This window comes from Cuculus canorus, chromosome 8 (assembly GCF_017976375.1).
Source record: "Cuculus canorus isolate bCucCan1 chromosome 8, bCucCan1.pri, whole genome shotgun sequence".
NCBI classification, from domain to species: domain Eukaryota; kingdom Metazoa; phylum Chordata; class Aves; order Cuculiformes; family Cuculidae; genus Cuculus; species Cuculus canorus.
Window position 1 is genome coordinate 11132441 of NC_071408.1, and position 17019 is coordinate 11149459.

A 17019-nucleotide genomic window follows, 5' to 3' on the forward strand; every position below is an offset into this window, starting at 1 on the left:
TGCTGCCCACCACATTTCTGATACAAGCCAGGATGCAGATGGCTTCCTTGGCCACCTGGGCACGCTGTAGGCTCATGTTCAGCTGGCCCCACGTCCCTTTTCTACTGAGCAACTTGCCAGCCACTCTTCTCCAAGCCTGTAATACTGCATGGGGTTATTGTGACTGAAGTCCAGGACCTGGCACCTGGCCTTGTTAAGCCTTATACACTTTAACTTGTCCCATTGACCCAGCCCGTCCAGATCCTTCTGTAGAACCTTCCTACCCTCAAGCAGATCGACACTCCTGCCCAATTTGGTGTCATCTGCAAACTTACTGAGGGAGCACTCAATTTGCTCATCATTGATATTAAACAAGACTAGCCCCAGCTCTGAGCCCTGGAGAACACCACTTGTGACCAGCCACCAACTAGATTTAGCTCCGCTCACCACAACTCACTGGGCTTGGCCATCCAGTCAGTTTTTTACCCAGTAAAAAGTACACTTGTCTAAACCATGAGTTGCCAGCTTATCTAGGAGAATCCTGTGGGAGACATTATCAAAGGCTTTACTGAAGTCCAGGTAGATAACATCCACAGACTCTCCCTTACCCACTTAGGTGGGTCAACTGGTCATAGAAGTAGATCAGGTTTGTCAAGCAGGACCTGCCTATCATGAATCTCTGCTGGCTGGGCCTGGTCTCCTGGTTGTCCTGCACATGCCTGATAAGCACATTCAAGATGAAACACTACATAATCTTCCCTGGTACCGAGGTCAGCCTGACAGGCCTATAGTTCCCCAGACCCTCCTTCTCACCCTTCTTGTAGTTTGGTATCACATTGGCAAGCCTCCAGTCACCTGGGACCTCCCCTATTAACCAGGACTGCTGATAAATGATGGAAAGCTGGCAAGCTCCTCTGCCAGCTCTCTCAATACTCTCAAGTGGATCCCATCTGGCCCCATAGACCTGTGAGTCTACATATGGTATAGCAAGTTGTTAACTGCTTCCTCTTGGATTATGGGGGGTTTAATTATGGGGGGAATTTCACAGGGAAAACCCTTCAATAAGTTTCTTTGCTTGTGTGGCTCTGTGCCACCTCCAAAACATTTATTTTCAATATCATGTGGTCAGAAAAAGGAACATACGGTACAATATCTGGATGGTATCAATGTTAGGCAAAACTCAGGATATTTGAGATACAATAAGAGAGGTCATTACTCAAATTAATCACTCCTGGCTGTCATATTGCACAGTATTTATGCCTTTTTGAATACTGTATAGTTTTTCATACATCATAGTCAATAACGTGGGCAAAATTTTGCACAAGATGTTTATCAGCTCACTTTCAGTCATTGCGGAGCTCCAACTGGCATAACTGAAGCTAACAGAAAGTTAAACACTGAAAGTTACAAAATACAATGAAATGTTTCAAAGAGGACTAGTTCCTGCCTCTTTAGAGATGAAGATGAGATAACTGTATTTGGGAGCAAGACTGGCTTATAGAAGGTGCCCATAGTTGTCTTCAGGAGATTTGCATGTATTTGCATGTATTTCCTACTACAATGAAGTTAACAGATTTACCTTTACACACTGGTGGTGATGGAAACCATCCAAAGTAATAGCACTGAGTAGAGGCGGGTCCCACTCTCATGTAATTTTTTGCACAGGTGAATTTCACAACATCTCCATTGCGGTATTTACCCTCCTTGGGAGAAAAATCTCCATTGGGCAATGTCAGCATTTCACATTCTATTGCTACAAAGGAATAATATTTTAATGTAAAGGGTACACTCTACAAAAAGCACATGAAATACTAATTATTAGAACAAAATCAAAGAATGTCTTAAAGACAAATCTTCACAAAGTGTATACAGAGTTACACTGATTAGCAAACACAACAATATTCACCAAGACATTGGGGCGTTGGACTCCATTCACCGTTTATGCCACACCTTGTGGTAGCAGTTGGCATATTATTTGCAGTTTGATATCCCTCCAAGCATGCATACTCAATTGTATCTTCAGGCATGAACATAGTTTTATTTGCATGGTAATTCAATATCTCCCAATGAGGTTTTTTACACGATTCTGTAGAGCAAAACAAAGTTAGTGCATTTTGTGTCTTTTGGAACCATCATTTCTGCAGGTGCTTCAGCGTGTGCTGGTCTACTGAGCTACTCGATATATTTGATACATTACAAGTTCTGCATTGGCCGAATATGCATGTAGAATATCAAATGTAGAATATTCATATAACATATACTGCATTAATCCTCAGAAATACGTGCATAGAAGTAATATCGAGCATAAATATTTGTTCCTTAGATTCAATTCCTTTCCTTCTACTATATATTATTATTATTATTATTGGTGTCATAACAAACAGTTTGTATTCCTGTTCCCCAAAAACATTTGCGAGAGGGTCAGAAAAAAAATTTGCAAAATCGTAGGTAAGGGCTGTCTGAAATAAAATGACAAGATAAAACATCAGCTTTGTTCAATATCACAAGCTTTGGTATGATAACAATGGAAGATTAAGTCTCTTCTTTTACACTCCTGCACTCCTGTTCAGAAGAGGAAGGAAAACTGCAACAACAGTATGGAAGCATTTATTTGTTGATCTGTTTTTTTCCCCACAAATGTACTTTTTCACACCAGAGCAGACACATGCACAGTGCCTTTTATGCATAGTGACAACATCTTTCTAAATAATGAATACCCTGTTTTTCTAGTTTGGCCACGTTCAATGAAAGTTCTTGGTAGCGTCCCTTGGTTCACAGGCATTTCTTCATAAATCTTCCCTCACAAACGTGAAAGGTGGGAGAACTGAGAGCAAATTTGGGCATAAAGTACTCAGTGATTACTATTACCTTGATGCTACAGGGCCAAAAAGATGGCTCACCTAAGAGACAGAAGATATTTTACTTCCTTACTCACTTCCTTTAAGTTTTCTTTCTTTATTTATTAGAGCCCCAGAAAGGTTAATTTCTGGAAGATCAGTCCTCTGTTTGATTCTCCCCCTGCCGGGGAGAAAACTCTACCAATCTAGATGACAAAAAAATTGTATACAAAGGACATCATGCCTCTGCCAGTGACAATGATAGGGAGCTCTGAAGCCTTTATGCTACTCACTGATGCACTTTGGAGGTGGAGTCCAGCCATTCTCTTGACATTGTATCACTCCTGTTTCTTGTCCTTCTGCAGTTACAAAGCCAGTATGACAACGATAGGTGACCTCCTCCTGTAAATTAAATGTGTTCTTTCCCGAGGTGAAATAACCATTGTCAAAACGGATATTCTGGCATTTTTCTGAAAGAGATGGGCAGAATTTCCTCCAAAACACTGCTAAACTACAGGTTTATAATATGAAGAAGAAGAAGAAGAACAAACGAAATCGCAGCAGGATTTAGATCATTTCTAAGAGCACATGAGTTTCTACATGTGCATTGAGCTCTCTCCCTGGGGGACAAGTGGAAAGTTAAAAGTCAAAGTTCACAGTTACCAACTCATGCAACACAAACAGGGATGGACAGGGATTTGATCTGCTGCAATCTACAAGATTCCAAAATTGCATGTCCACACCTGTTTTCAGTATAAATGAAACTCATGGGCTTGCAGTGCACTGTGCACACATAAAGAGGACCTTCTGTCCATATTGTCAGTGAGGTCATGCTGAATATCACCACAGTGTGCAGGTATCATCTTCTACCAAAGAGAAGTGCACATACAACAAGACTAAAGCAAATTTGTGCCAATTTCTTGCACATTAAAACACTAGTGCAGACAGGACCAATGCTGTAACTGATTTCACAACACTTCAAATACATTGCTTAAGCCTGTCTAAATGGATGAAAATCAGTCATCTTGGTTGTATTTAATGTTCTCATATTCTGAAAGAAAACTTCTGTAGTATGCTAAATTCTTTACTAATAAATTAGTCTGTGAAGGAGTTTTTTTAGAAAAATTTAGAAAATTTTAAGAAATTAACACTACAATGTATAGCGATATTTGTGCACTAGAGAGTCAAGTAAAAATGATACAGAAAAGAAAGACTTTGAGGAACACTGGAGGATGTATTGGAATGTTGGGAGCAGAGCTAATCATACTTTTGTGTAACATCTTCAGAAGTTTAAATTTCACATAAAACTTGTTGTTGTTTATGCCAGCAATGCCCACGATTGTGTAACATTAGGAACCATAAAATTTTATTTTGCTTGTTCCTTGCTATGTTTAAATCTGAGTAGGTGGTGGTCTAAAACATTCCATGGTCGGTGCCTCTGTCAGGGTAGAATTGTTTCCTGAATAAATACTTTAACAGTCTAAGAAAAGTTAGGTTGAGTTATTTCTTTTGTCCATATGAAATTGTTGCCTAAAGTATTTCAAGTTCCTGTGAGACATTCTATCAATGTCAGGCTTATGGAAGTCAGGAGCAAATATTGGAAACGGAGTTAGGAGAGGTAGTCTTCCTATTCCTCCCCACTATCAGTCTGATGCCAATTGGAAAGGAAGCAAGAGAAACAAGGATCAGCTGGCATAGTAAGAAGCTGAAAGAAGACAAGGAAGTACAGATAAGCTGCGTAAAGTGATTACTGTATATTTCATTACTGCACAGCTATTTTTTAAGAAGTTTTCACTACTGAAGACAATGGGATGATGGCTCCCATCCCAGAGCTTCCATTCTAGGAGATCTGAATTAGCCACATGTGAATATTTTAGAGTTTTACATTCTGCACATTTGTACAGTGCTGGACCTCAGCAGCATACAGATATGAGATATGAGAGCTGCATGAGCCAGTTGAGAGAATCACAGCATTGTGTTTCAGTGTAGAGCACCTAAACTTAGAGTTACTAAGCAGTGGGGATAGATTAATGTCGGTGATGTGATGATGGTATTACTGGTTTTAGCTAGAAACCGTAACAAATTATGACACTCACTTTTACGGATACATCTTGGAGGAGGTGACCAATCATCCTTTGTGCATGTGACTTCCCCATCTTCATGTTCAGTTTGATAGTCAGTGTTGCATACATATTTAACTCTTTCACCTTCCTTGTAAACATATTTGCGGCTATATAAGAAATAACCATTTTCCAGGTGTTTGACTTCACAGTTTTCTAAAGAAGGAAGGTAAATACATTTAATCACAGTAATTTGTACAGCAAGAACTGAGGTACATTAATTCTTAGGAAAACATTTACTGAAGAAGCTCCTCCTAGCACTTTCCATATCTTTTTATCCCAAAATGACACTCATGTTCAAACCTGAATGAAAGCATGTTTTGTTTCACTGCCCAAGGTTTAATGGATCAGATGAACAGGAGTGCAAGTCACTGCATAAAGTGCTAAGAATTGACCTAGTAAACAATTGCTTAACTAGCACTAATAAGCAAGAGTGGCTAACTTCAGTGCATCTAGCATCATGTACACCAGCTCTGGTTTGATCTGCTGTCTTTAAAACGTTGGTCTGCCCCGAGTGATTTTCAGCATTTGCCTCCAGGAGATTTTATTGTATCTGTGCAAATGTATCAGCCTCTCAAACCAGCTCTAGAGATTTTTGCAACAGCAAAGCCCAGACGCAAGGAAGATGGCTGAATCCACTGTGGAGGCAAATGTTGTTTACTCATCTGCTACTGGAATTCCAGAAAATAATTGTGGGGAAGTTTGTATTTTGTTAACTCCTACCTTGGAAATAATCTAAGCTTGAGCAAATTATCTCATTCACTGCTTCTATCAGGGCAGATGGAAGGCATTAAGAGAGTGTAGTGGTAAGACTGAGGGTGTGTGAAGGGAAGAGTATGTGACTTCTTTTCTGCTACCTAACCAACTGAGAGCTGGAGGAGTTGCTTTTTACGCATTTAAGGTCCTGTCTACTCAAACTGACCCTCAGCAACCAAGATGTAGAAGTCGGGTACGTGCTGTCATCCTGCAAGGGACAGTCCTTTAACTCAGTGTTAGCATTGGGTTGGTGAAATAATTCTGTAACTCGGCTGGAATCAGATCCTGAGGCCTGACCTTGCCCTGGATGGGCGCCTGCTCAGCCAGGTACCATGTGGCGCTGCTTCCTCTCCCTGCTACTGTATCATAAGCAGCTGCCAGTTTGAGAGAGAAAAATCAGTTTGGGTGGGGAAGAGAAGGGAGCAAGCTGCACAGAAGGAGGAGTGCTTTAACTTTGTCTCATTTTTAGAAATTCTGGGTAATGGCGTTACTAATAAGGGGGTGGAAATGCGGAGGTGGAGAGAAATGTGCAAGAGTAGATCTTGTGATCAGGCATAAACAGGCAGCCTCTCTTGGCTTGCCAAGAAAGTAAACCAGCAGCTCCCAGGCCAGTCTCTTCTGTGCTGGCTGGTAACCCCAGGTGGTGCTTCCAGCGCTTGCAGAAGAGCCTGTTCCCTGCAGCAACACCTGTGGGAATGGGCACCAAGGACCTGTGCAAGCCAGAACATGAAAAACAATTCGGGGGCATCACATTCCTCTCACCCACATCCTCAGCTTTATAGTTAATTTTTATATAAAATGAGGTGTAATGGCTGGGGAGGAACCTGAGAGATATCTGTGTGACAATTTTTTCAAGAGGGAGCGGGGAGCAAGGCCTCACTTTACTGATAATCAAGTCATAGTTACTCAAGCACGTTCGTTATAATTCTGTGGAGGCTGAAAGGTCTGGGAGTCTTTTGGGCAGAGATTTAGGAAAAACTAAATTGCACTCAGTACTGTCTTTACCTGCGGAAGCAAGGGCTGAGGCTTAAAGATCCCTCCGTTGTGAGCTCTGCTGTGTCTTGGGAGTATTTATTATATCTAAGCAAAGACTGTGTCCTGTTTAGCTGTTGCCATAAGTGGATGCTGCCCAGATCTTCAGTGGGGCAGATAGGGGAGCACAGGGGCTCAGCCTTGCAAGATATAACTCAGTAAATTATTGGGTTTTTTGTTTTATTTTCTTTTGCTGATGAGGCCACAGCCTCCTTGCCTTTTATTCCTACCTATGTCTGGCAAAAGAATTCAAGGGCGACATTTCTTCTTATTTAACACTCCCGACATAACCATCTTACATTATGTCATACGTGCTGGATCCTGTGATATTCAAGAATATGAAAATGATTTCATTACATCGGAAAAGTAAAAGTAGCACTTATTTTAAAGGTTTCTGTTATTTTTTTGGAGTCTGATAGGTTAAAAAATTAAAAGGGCATTTCAGCAATTCAAAGTACTATGTGCAATAGAAAAACCTCCTTGCTCTCTTTTGGTTGCGTAGGTTTAAAAAAAAATAAATGAACTGCAAGCTGCTGCAGTGTTTCCAGCCCAGGCAGTGCAGAGCTTGGATCAGCCTGAGAGAACCAGACATGAGGCTGACAGTAACCCCTGGGGAAGCAGGGCGCTCTCCTGTCAGGATCTGCATCATGAAGCTCAGCTCAAATGATTGTGCCGGAGCCTCCTGCCACCTTGAGGGGCGTCAGCAGCATTGGTGAGAGAGAAGTTTCGTGCATTCTGGTTTTAAATAGCTTGTACCTCTCCATCATTAAAAAATGGAGTCGAGAGGAGAGATGTGCTGCAGCATGTGAGCCTGTGGAGTTGTTGCAGAGTTAAAACCTCATGACTTTGAGAAAGAGAAGAGCTTAATGCATTTTTAACCTTTTCCTTAAGCACCAGGGAACTTGCTGTTTAGAAGAATGCTTACTCGGCAGCATGCTGCTTGTTGTTCACCCATTGGACATCTCCCCTGAGGTTTCTCCTGAGCCTTTCAGCTACAGTGTGGTGATTCTTTTAATGCATTGGAGCCTGTATTTGGCCTTTAGCACATGAGAAGTTGGATGTGTTAGGAAGAAATCTGTTCCACTTGCCTTGGGGGAGACATCCTGAGATGCTCCCAGAGAGGGGTAACTTGGGTCAGTATTGAGGAATGGAACTAAAAGAGCAACAGGCTCAGCCATTGGAAATAATGTGATGCCTATGTCATTTGCAGCACAGAAAAGGGAACAGGCACTGGTGAGACCGCACCTCGAATACTGTGTTCAGTTCTGGGCCCCTCACCACAAGAAGGATGTTGAGGCTCTGGAGCGTGTCCAGAGAAGAGCAACAAAGCTGGTGAGGGGGCTGGAGAACAAGTCTTATGAGGAGCGGCTGAGAGAGCTGAGGTTGTTTAGCCTTGAGAAGAGGAGGCTGAGGGGAGACCTTATTACTCTCTACAACTACCTGAAAGGAGGTTGAGGAGAGGAGGGAGCTGGCCTCTTCTCCCAAGTGACAGGGGACAGGACTAGAGGGAATGGCCTGAAGCTCCGTCAGGGGAGGTTCAGGTTGGATATCAGAAAAAAATTCTTCACAGTAAGAGTCATTGGGTACTGGAACAGGCTGCCCAGGGAGGTGGTCGAGTCGCCTTCCCTGGAGGTGTTTAAGGAACGGGTGGATGAAGTACTTAGGGACATGGTTTAGGGAGTGTTAGGAACGGTTGGACTCGATGATCCAATGGGTCCTTTCCAACCTTGTGATTCTGTGATTCTGTGATTCTGTGATTCTGTGATTCTGTGAATGAATGCTATAGCTGTGTTACTTGAATAGCCTGCCCTTTCCTTCAGGCAGGACTCCACTCATTTCCTGCACCAAGCACCACTCCACTGAGGGCAACAGAGAAAGATTAACCTTTTACAATACACTTCCAAGCCCTACTGGTAATTAGGAACTTTACTGTGATGAGATGTATGTTAAGAGAGGAGGCCTCAGCTCACTGCTTTAAACCTATATTCTATAGTTCAATATATCGTTTCCACCTTACGCATTTCCGATTGTAACTTACCAGTAGACAATTTGAGCTCTGCAGATAGGATGACTGTCTGGGTGCAGTCCCAGGTGTCAACTAAAGTAGTTCTACCTTACCAAACTCTTCTTTCTTCCATCTTGTGCTGCGTTGGCACAATGTCTGCTGCACAGACCTTTGATAATTACAACAGAATTGAGCATATAATGCAAATGTACTTACTGAGGCATTTTGGCTCTGGCGTCCAGCCCATTTCAGAACAGATAATTTCAACCCAGTTTTCTCCTTTTGGAGATGAATAACCCGTATTGCAGCGGTAAAGAGCATACTGCCCAAATCTCATTGGAAAGTAGTGGTTTCTGTAGTACTCCAGACTTCCACTTAACCTGCCATTTTCTATGACTGGGTAGTCACATGGTTTCTCTTGAAACAGAATTTAACAGCGACAATATCAATACATGATGACAAAAAGCTCAAGACACAATTAATTCAGCTTCAGCTTCATCATCTGACTGTTTTTTGAAACTGACAGAATCAGAACTGCACACCTTGGCAGATGTCAAGGAGTGCAGGTACAACTGCGCTCTGTTTCTGGCATCTTCGGCATTACCTGTACCTATGCTGGTTCTCTCTATCTCCATTGCAACCAACAGAAATTCCAGTCAATAGTCACAGTGAATGACAAAGGCTGATTCATGAGACCAAATATAAGTATTCTATAGTGAGATGACAGTGTTTCTGTAGAGTGTCTCAACTACATTTTCTATACTGACCATAATGGAAGCCCAGACAGCTTGTTCAGATATAGCAACTGAACTGTGGACTCTTAAAATTGAGATGACTCTCATCACTGCTTACATTTGTAATTTTTGGGATCTTGCACCAAAAACTTTTTCCAGCTTTTCTCATTTTTATTTTAAAACTATAAGAGTTTTCTTTTGTTCTCTCAGTTCCTCAAAAGAACTGACCCTTTTCAGGAAGAAGCCAAAGAGAGAAGGAGCAGATTCCCAGAAATTTACCTAGGATCTCTTGCTTTGCCATAGCAGGCAGATTCCTCCTGAAGTGCTCTGACCTAGAGCCTACATACAGGGGAGATCACCCACTGGACAAACCGCTCAGTAACGAGTGAGGTGGTCTCAGAGTGATACCTGAATTTTAGAAACCACGCATAGATAGAGAAAAAAATTATCCAGATACTAACAGTGCACTTTTTTGGAATAGTTCAAATCATCCAAAGGTTCATTTACAAGGCTGATTTCATCAGGGTTTCTCTCACATCTTATTTTCTAGGTTTTTCTTTTGTTTTCAGTGGCCAAAGATCTACTACTCCTCAGGTCGACCACAAATATTTCCAACAGGGAGTTGACTATGGCATTTTTTAACACATACTTTCACAAATATGATAACAGATAACAGCTTTGTTTATAGACATAATGTATATGTAGATTAAACCATTGTTTCTATAGATGATTTTTCTAAATCATCAAATTAAGCTTTACATCATGAAGAAACACAATGAATAAGCTACTCTCATTTCTCACGCTTAAGTTTTTCTCTTGACCTCTCTTTGATGGAGATATTTCTATCAACTCTACATCTTGGGTTCATTCAGGAGAGCTACTTACGGACACATCCTGGGTCAGGCACCCAGCCATTCTTGGTGCATTCAGCTGTGGTTTTGCCAGTCAGTGTTTTAAAATGATATCCAGGATGACACTGTATTGTAATTATATCACCTGCTACGTATCTCCCTTTTTCAGGTCTAAAGCTCCCATTGGGAATTCTTGGAGCAGAGCATACGATTTCTAAACAAAAAGAGAAAAATAGGCAGCAAATTAGAATAATACGTTTATTTTTGTTGCATAAATTCTTATTCTCATAGTATATTGACCATAACTGCATGCAACTGTTAAAAAGATTTTTCTTAGTGCAAAGAAAAGGTTACATATCTCTCCCACTCTTGGGAGCAATTGTTTTATATATCTATTTAACTAAACTCAAGTAAGAAAGGACTGAATTAGCTGGTTTTGCTACTGCTTTCCATGGAAAACTCCTATCCAGTTGTCTCATCCCTTAAACACTCCATCCTTCAACATCTTCATGGGATATTGGCCACATGTGGATGGATTTCTTTTGTTACAAAACTTTTCTCATTACTAATACCAGAATTTACTTCCAAACACAACAAACGTGGAAAATAACTTTAGGCTAGGCTAACCAGTACAGTAGGGTGTTGGATTCCATCCCGATTCAGTACATTGTACATTTGCACTTTCACGATATCCGTATCCCTCATCACAGCCAAACAGTAGTTGTTCAGAACCTTTGTAAGACTTTTTTGGAGAACGTACATATCCATGCTCAATTTTTGGCACATCACAGATAATCTCTGAAATTGAGAAAGACAAAATTCATATCTTTTATTTATTTTTATTTTCTGAGAATAAAGGTGTATTGGGCAAAAAATTAGGCTTTATTAATTTGACTTCACAAAAACATTTGCATTTAGAAACTGCTTGAAACATATTTGAGAACGCTTAAATAAACTGATTTTGGGTGCCATGTAGAAAGGAGTGGTGTAACAGAGCATCCATAGCAAATTGGTTTATGAGGTGGATTTCCATGCTTTGCTTTGGATTTTAAGGGATCTCAGTATAAGTATAAGGTAGGGGACATTCTGAAATAAACAGGCTAGCTGAAATTTAGGGTTTTCAATTTTTCAGATAATTTCATTGCCTTGTAATTTTCAGTAAAATTAAAGCCTCTCATAGCAGATGACTAGTTAAATCATGGCATCAACTTGAAAAATTAATTCAGCTATCTGGAAAACTCACACTTGAACATCTCACTATCTGCAGAAGAACCTCAGCATCCCCAACTCCTTGCCAATATAAAATTTTCTCTAGACTCACTAAGCCTCTTTTTATTATGTTTCTTCCAATTCCTTAATTGCCTTCACATCCCTTCAGTGGATATGTTCCAATATGCACATGTCTTTCCTGTATTGAGGAGATCAGACTTGGACACAGCACTCCAGATGTGGCCTGATAGTCTCAATAAAACCATTGAGATCTTGGAGTTTCCAAAAACTGTGTTCATAAAGTCAGAAAATATTCAAGGCTTTGTTTTTTAGGCCACAGAGCAGGACACAAAGAATTCTCTTTTTCTGGATTTACTGTGTATTTAGGATGAAAAAGAGCTCAGTGTAACTGTGACTGTTTAAAAAAATTCATTATATTCTGCAAATGTTAAAAGCATGTGTTTAATTCCACTTCATGCTACTCAAATTATAATAAAAGGGGGCTTTAAAGCAGCAAAATGCAGCACTGAAATTGCAAAAAAAAATTGCATGTATCTGACATCCTGACATACGTACTTTGTTCTTCTAAATGCATACTTCCCAATCAGATAATACACACATAATCTAAAAACTTGATGAACTGAATATTCAACAGCAGTCGCTACTGTAAGCCTCCTGGGATTCATTCTTAAATACTGACAATCCAATCCTATATAATCTCTATTCACAAAATGGAAGGAATAATCTTATCCACCAGTACAAGCTACAGGCAGGACAGGGTGGGGTCAATTGCCTGAAAGTAGTTTTGCAGAAAAAAACTTGGCAGTTCTGATGGACAAGTTGAACAGAGGCCGGCGATGTGCCTTTGCAGCAAACAAACAAAACAGCATCCTGGACTCTATTCAGAAGAATGTTGCCAGCAAGTCAAAAAAGGTGATCCTTCCCCTTTATTCAGCACTGGTCAGGCCACATCTGGAGTGCTGTGTCCAAGTCTGATCTCCTCAATACAGGAAAGACATGTACATGCTGGAGCATATCTACTGAAGGGACATAAAGACAACTAAGGAATTGGAAGAAACATAATAAAAAGAGGCTTAGTGAGTCTAAGAAGGCACGGGCAGAGAAAGAGGAGCTTATTTATATGTATACATTCCTAACTGTGGTGGGGCAGGCAGAAAAAAAACGATGGAGCTAGACCCTTCATTGACAGTCAGTGACAAGATGGGAAGCAATGGCTACAAATTGAAATACAGGAAATACCACTTAAAGGTAAGAAAAAACATCTTTACTTAAGAGTGGTCAAACACTGGAATGGGTTACCAGAAAGGCTATGGAGTCTCAGTCCTTAGAGATGTTAAAAAATCAACTAGACGTGGTCTTGAGTGACTTGCCCTAGCTGACTGCTTTGAGTCCTTCAGAGGTCCCTTCAAACCTCACCTATTTAGTGATTCTGTGGTTCTGTGAAAAACTAAACATGAATTAACCTTCTAACTTGTCAAAACACATTAGTCTGAAGAAAGAGAACTCCATCATGATTTTTTTTGGGTTTTTTATATACCCTAAGAACACGAGTGAATTAAAATCATACTTGTTTTTTAAACTTGGTTCGCATAAATTCAAAACTGTTTGTAATTACTTTGGTTAAGTCAACAGTGAAGTGATTGATATACTCAGGCTAATTTCAAAGAAACTGAATGCATCCTGGCAAAACATACAGCTTGTTGTGAAAATGTAGATGGTCCACTATGACTATATTAGTACTCAATATTCTTCGATTTGTCTTTCTGTCCTACTTCTGCATATATGTAAAGGAGATTGTTTAGAGATAAACTATACTTAATTGCTGCAGAACAAAACGAAAGCTTTGTAGTTTCCATATAGTAACCAGTCCTTAGAAGTCTGTGATAATAAAACTTCTTAATCACACATAGTAAATAGTGTTCTTTTTACCTTGGCACTGAGGTACATCACTACTCCATTTTCCATTAGAAGAGCAAATTATTTCTTTAGATCCAATAAGCCTGTATTTTGCCTTACATTCAAAATGTATGACCTGGCCAAAAGAATATTCTTGTCCTAGCTCAAATGCACCAGTCACAATTATTCTTCCATTTTCTGGTGCTTGTACAGGTAAACACTTTGCCACTGAAAAATAAAAACAACAACAAACAAAACAAACAAAACAAACAAAAGGAAAGGAGAGGAAAAAACCAGCCATTTTGAGGTCTACTCTGTTAAATAAATTGTCATACAAAAAGGTTAAAATACAGAAAACTCACTGCAATTTCCTTACACATTTTAAAAATATACACTCTTGTTATGTATTCAGGTATCATTTGCAACAGATATAATACAAAACCCTAGGCAAAAAGACAGACTGACATAGGAAGAAGCTTGCAGACTAGCTCTCATCATCCTCTTCTCTGCCCTTAAAGGCTAAAGACAGAGTGCCCACTGAACTAGATGACTTCCTGAGGTCTTGCCCAATCTAAATTATCCTGAGTCTATGAATTCTATTGATGGTTAGATGAGCCAAGGCTCATTAGTTTAGGCCACTAAACTCAGCTAGGAGGAAACTAGCTAAAAACACACATGCTTTCACATATATACAAAATGCCTCATTCCTGTCTTTTTTAACTGTGTTTTGTAGACATCTACTCTATCAGGGTCTTTAGCTGAAGCAGAGCTTTCAGTCAGTCTAGGGGTGACACGACTCATTTTTGTGAACGCTTTTTAACGAAAGCATGAGTGATTGGGCTACAAAGGCTGAGCAGTCATTATAAGAGTGCTGCTTAACCCAGATTTAAATGTGTGTGTGAATTAATACTGGTAGAGAGATCACAGACTAGTTCTAGATAGTACCAGACAGATAAAAAGACAGTTTGATAAAGAATTAAATGTCAGACTCAATTTACCTTCACAGTGAGGGATGTCATTGCTCCATCCATCTGCCTGACACTCACGGTAATTTCTTTGGCTGAGCATCTGGTATCTTACCAAATAAAAAGTAAACAACGCTAAAATACAGTAGGCTTTATATGTTCTAGCACAGACTACCCAAAATGTGAAAAAATTACTAGTTTTTTGTTTCTTTAATTGCATAAGAACACAAAAAAACCAAACCAGAAATAAGGAAGTTGTCAGTAAGATGGCTTCTTCATTAGAGAGATAGCAAACTTTGGCTACATAACAAATACCTACGGGTGATTTACACACTCAACCGCAGAGCAAAATTCCTGTTGCCTGTGCTGTAGTATGACTGAAAGACACGTGACATCATCAAAATAGGACTTAATCCAAACCAACTGTATGTCGTGCTTTGATGAGGTAGTATTATCTTAGGTTTGAGGGCAACATGGCCACAATGCCCTGCCATGGCTTCTGCTTTGTCTGAACTGTAGACAGAGGAAGTACAGCTAGTCTGAAATGACAGTGAAAAACCGTCTGTACTTAAAAGATTAACAGGAATATTGATTTTGGAACTCTTTGCGGAACTCATACTAGATTCCAGTCATAAAAGACTGCAAAAGCATGGCTACATCAATGTACCATGCTTACAGCTGATTGCATTTCAAGAGAGAAGAATCCAGTCATAGCCATACTTAACTAAGCACAATACTATATGCTTGCCTTGCTGCATCTTTTATTGAGGAAAATGAATAGGGAAGGAAGAGTATCTTCCAAGCAGTCAGTGAAGACATGTTAGTGAGTCTACCTGAAATGCTGACTGCTGACTTTGCTAGCATAACTGCATCGTTACTGCCTACTGAAAGCACTGATTCCAGTTTACAAAGCTGCATTTCCACTAGAACTGGCTGGCTGGTGGAGTCATGAGGCAGCTTTACAGACAGATCACTATTTTAGTTTGCTACTTGGACAGCCATGATTTCAAGTTAGCTACAGTTTTACATAGTTTAGACATCTTGGATGACAGCTTCAGGCACACGAATTCAGTTACTCTAATAGCATCAGACATGAGAAAGGGTTATCTTTATTATTACTGTAATTACAGAAATTTAAATAAAACAGTAATCAAGTAATAAATATTAGTAAGTTGCAGCTGCATTACAAACCACAAATCTATAACTGACACTATTTTTAACATTAACACCTTATCTTAACTCCTACGTATTGAATTAATTACCCATCATTACAACTGTACTCAACTCTGGCACCAAATACAAATTCACTTCCACTGGTAAGTTCAAAGGAACCAAACTCAATATCACCAGGATGTCCACAGGGCTTATCTGGTAAAAACAAACAAACAAACAAACCATGCAATTTCATAGAAATGTGAAAATGTGAAAGATAGCACCTTCCTAGTAGTGATAGGCCTTTCAAAAATTAAAAAATGCGCAGTATTAGCTTGATTAACCTCCCCTTTTTGAATCACTATCCTAAACACAAACCTATTTGCATTAGCATCGGTTGTTTTTTAAAAAAATTAAATAACATATTAGCACTTGTTATTCCTTTAAAACAGCTGAGCTCACCTTAAGCTTTATGATAAATTTAATACCAGAATTTAACGTCAGTTTTTCATACAGCTTGTGATATAAACTGCTCCAAAACTTCCACTACAGAATCTATCATTGACCAGAAATTAAATTTCCTCAATAGAGATGGCGACTGTGCCAAATAAAGACAGATGATCTAAGACCCCAGGAGTCTTCTGGTCCTCAGTCCTTTCTGCTCAAAGTTTCCAATAAGACTTCTTGTGGTCTGACTATTTGCCCTGGATTCCCAAAATAAAAGTAAAGATGAGCACACCATCCCTCTCATTCATCCACTTTTGATGTTATAATACAGACTGCAAAATAAACTGCATAGCTAAAACCCATTAGGCCTCCTCAGAAGAAATCCTTCCTCATCCCTGTTGACCTAGACAAACTAGTAACAATTTTATTAATTGATTTTTACTATGATTTATATTCATCTTCATATGAATGACACTCGGGGCTTAATTTTACATGATCAAATCAAACACATATTCTATTAGTAAAAATGTTGTATGTTGGATGTGCAAGAAAAAAGCTTGTGTGTCTAAAGTTTCTTTGTTTAGAACTCATTTATTACAGAAAAGAAGTATCAGCTGACTAACAAAAATAAACATCAATTTCTTCACCAATTAATTCTTACTTAAATACTTACTTCTGCATTCTGCCTCTGGGAGGCTTTGTGTCCATGCTCCATCAGCACACTCAAACACAATTCGGCCAATTTTTATGTATCCAGGGCGACATCTGTATGTTACTTGAGTACCATGTGGATAGGGAGGTTTGTTCCATAGGTCAGTAGGCACTTCTTTAACCCTCCTAGGAGGAGGTTCTTCACAAGCTAAAATTTGTAAATAAAAATATTGGTGACTGAAGCAGATGCTACAAATGCCAAAATAATTATACAATAGAAAATGCAGCAAGAAATCCTGAGGATATTTGTGATCAAGTGAGCATATGTTTTCTGCTTAATCATCACAAAACAGTAAACTGCCAA

The 17019-nt window shown here is 39.6% G+C and overlaps 1 protein-coding gene across 1 annotated transcript in view; it reads right to left on the reverse strand.

Annotated features, from left to right (window-relative positions):
• CFH (complement factor H) overlaps positions 1-17019 on the reverse strand; it is a 34993-nt gene that overhangs the window by 14080 nt on the left and 3894 nt on the right. Inside the window, exons 2-12 of the mRNA XM_054073013.1 lie at positions 16678-16863; positions 15668-15773; positions 14439-14515; positions 13474-13668; positions 10942-11112; positions 10349-10528; positions 8946-9146; positions 4913-5092; positions 3110-3286; positions 1886-2065; positions 1559-1732 (exon numbers count right to left, since the gene is read on the reverse strand). Of these exons, the coding sequence (XP_053928988.1) occupies positions 1559-1732; positions 1886-2065; positions 3110-3286; positions 4913-5092; positions 8946-9146; positions 10349-10528; positions 10942-11112; positions 13474-13668; positions 14439-14515; positions 15668-15773; positions 16678-16863 (1827 nt within the window). The remainder of the gene's footprint in view (positions 1-1558; positions 1733-1885; positions 2066-3109; positions 3287-4912; positions 5093-8945; positions 9147-10348; positions 10529-10941; positions 11113-13473; positions 13669-14438; positions 14516-15667; positions 15774-16677; positions 16864-17019) is intronic.